Below are 2,500 nucleotides of genomic sequence, written 5' to 3'. Positions count from 1 at the left end.
ATATATATATATATATATATATATATATATATATATATATATATATATAAATATATATATATATATATAAATATATATATCAAATCTATATATCTATATCTATATATATAAATCTATATATATCTATATATCTATAGCAATATATCATATATATCTATAGCAATACATCATATATATCTATAGAAATATATCATATATATCTATATCTATATAGCAGATCTATATATCTATATTTATATGTATCTATATCTATATATCATATCTTTATATCTATATCTACATCCATATATATACGCAGTAATCTCTTTAATTATCTATTTATTCATTACAAACAAAACATTATTAAACTCCATTTCCTCTAAAAAAAAAAAAGGAAAAAAAAACACTTTCTTGAACATCGTCTTTCTTCAAGAAGTCTTCCCCATCCCTCCATCCCGCCCCTGCTCTCGTCTCCAGAGGGCCGTAATTCTTCAAGAATATTAATGAATATTTGAGCGAAGATTCAGACCTTAGATCTGGTCGGTTAATCCAACAAGCCTAATTTCTTTTGCGTTTTGTCCGCCATTGAAGATTTACATCGCGTTAAGGGGCCGCGGCGAGTGGGTTCCTTTGTTGGCCGGGAATGGGGCTTTGACGGGAATCGGGACTCGGCTGGAATTGGGCCTCGAAGGGAATTGGGGTTTGATGGGAATTGGGCTTTGATGGGAATTGGGGTTTGACGGGAATTGGGCCTCGGCGGGAATGGGCCCTCGGCTGGAATTGGGCCTCGACGGGAACGGGGCTTTTATAGGAATGGCGCCTCGACGGGAATTGGGCCTCGGCGGGAATTGGGGTTTGACGGGAATTGGGCTTTGACGGGAATCGGGCCTCGGCGGGAATTGGGACGGCGGAATTGGGCGTCGGCGGGAATTGGGCCTCGAAGGGAATGGGGCCTCGGTGGGAATTGGGCCATCATCCCTCCATCCCGCTCCTGCGCTCGTCTCCAGAGGGCCGTAATTCTTCAAGAATATTAATGAATATTTGAGCGAAGATTCAGACCTTAGATCTGGTCGGTTAATCCAACAAGCCTAATTTCTTTTGCGTTTTTTCCGCCATTGAAGATTTACATCGCATTAAGGGGCCGCGGCGAGTGGGTTCCTTTGTTGGTCGGGAATTGGGGTTTGACGGGAATGGAGCTTCGGCGGGAATGGGGCCTCGGCGGGAATCGGGTCTCGGTGGGTATTGGGGTTTGACGGGAATTGGGCTTTGACGGGAATGGGGCCTCGGTGGGAATGGGGCCTTGGCGGGAATTGGGCTTTGACGGGAATGGAGCTTCGGCGGGAATGGGGCCTCGGCGGGAATCGGGTCTCGGTGGGTATTGGGGTTTGACGGGAATTGGGCTTTGACGGGAATGGGGCCTCGGTGGGAATGGGGCCTTGGCGGGAATTGGGGTTTGACGGGAATGGGGCCTCGGCGGGAATTGGGCCCCGGCGGGACTTGGGCTTTGACGGGAATGGGCCCTCGGTGGGAATGGGGCCTTGGCGGGAATTGGGCTTTGACGGGAATGGGGCCTCGGTGGGAATGGGGCCTTGGCGGGAATTGGGGTTTGACGGGAATGGGGCCTCGGCGGGAATTGGGCCTCGGCGGGAATTGGGCTTTGACGGGAATGGGGCCTCGGTGGGAATGGGGCCTTGGCGGGAATTGGGCTTTGACGGGAATGGGGCCTCGGTGGGAATGGGGCCTCGGCGGGAATTGGGGTTTGACGGGAATGGGGCCTCGAAGGGAATTGGGCCTCGGCGGGAATTGGGCCTCGAAGGGAATTGGGGTTTGACGGGAATTGGGGTTTGACGGGAATCGGGACTCGGCTGGAATAGGGCGTCGGCGGGAATGGGGCCTCGAAGGGAATGGGGCCTCGAAGGGAATTGGGGTTTGACGGGAATGGGGGTTTGACGGGAATGGGGGCCTCGGCGGGAATTGGGCCTCGACGGGAATTGGGGTTTGACGGGAATGGTGCTATGATGGGAATTGGGGTTTGACGGGAATGGGGCTTTGACGGGAATGGGGGTTTGACGGGAATGGGGGCCTCGGCGGGAATTGGGCCTTGGCGGGAATTGGGGTTTGACGGGAATGGTGCTATGATGGGAATTGGGGTTTGACGGGAATGGGGCTTTGACGGGAATTGGGGTTTGACGGGAATGGGGCCTCGGCGGGAATGGGGCCTTGGCGGGAATGGGGGTTTGACGGGAATGGTGCTATGATGGGAATTGGGGTTTGACGGGAATGGGGACTGGGCGGGAATGGGGGTTTGACGGGAATGGGGCTTCGGCGGGAATGGGGCCTCGGCGGGAATGGGGCCTCGAAGGGAATTGGGGTTTGACGGGAATTGGGTCTCGAAGGGAATTGGGCTTTGACGGGAATTGGGCCTCGAAGGGAATTGGGCCTCGAAGGGAATTGGGGTTTGATGGGAATTGGGGTTTGATGGGAATTGGGGTTTGACGGGAATTGGGCCTCGACGGGAATG

The 2,500-nt window shown here is 52.0% G+C and overlaps 2 protein-coding genes across 2 annotated transcripts in view; both read right to left on the bottom strand.

Annotated features, from left to right (window-relative positions):
- Positions 1 to 572: 572 nt before the first annotated feature.
- LOC138862194 (nematocyst expressed protein 3-like) lies at positions 573 to 1,113 on the bottom strand. Its single transcript, XM_070123382.1, has 2 exons — positions 1,107 to 1,113; positions 573 to 1,045 (listed from the first exon to the last, which is right to left on the bottom strand). The coding sequence occupies exons 1-2, from the start codon at positions 1,111 to 1,113 to the stop codon at positions 573 to 575; spliced, it is 480 nt and encodes a 159-aa protein (XP_069979483.1).
- LOC138862193 (uncharacterized) overlaps positions 1,113 to 2,500 on the bottom strand; it is a 1,762-nt gene continuing 374 nt past the window's right edge. Inside the window, exons 1-2 of the mRNA XM_070123380.1 lie at positions 2,222 to 2,500; positions 1,113 to 2,112 (exon numbers count right to left, since the gene is read on the bottom strand). The exon at positions 2,222 to 2,500 is cut by the window's right edge and continues 374 nt beyond it. Of these exons, the coding sequence (XP_069979481.1) occupies positions 1,113 to 2,112; positions 2,222 to 2,500 (1,279 nt within the window). The remainder of the gene's footprint in view (positions 2,113 to 2,221) is intronic.

Source organism: Penaeus vannamei, chromosome 7, assembly GCF_042767895.1.
Source record: "Penaeus vannamei isolate JL-2024 chromosome 7, ASM4276789v1, whole genome shotgun sequence".
NCBI classification, from domain to species: domain Eukaryota; kingdom Metazoa; phylum Arthropoda; class Malacostraca; order Decapoda; family Penaeidae; genus Penaeus; species Penaeus vannamei.
This window is presented reverse-complemented; position numbering and strand designations above follow the sequence as displayed.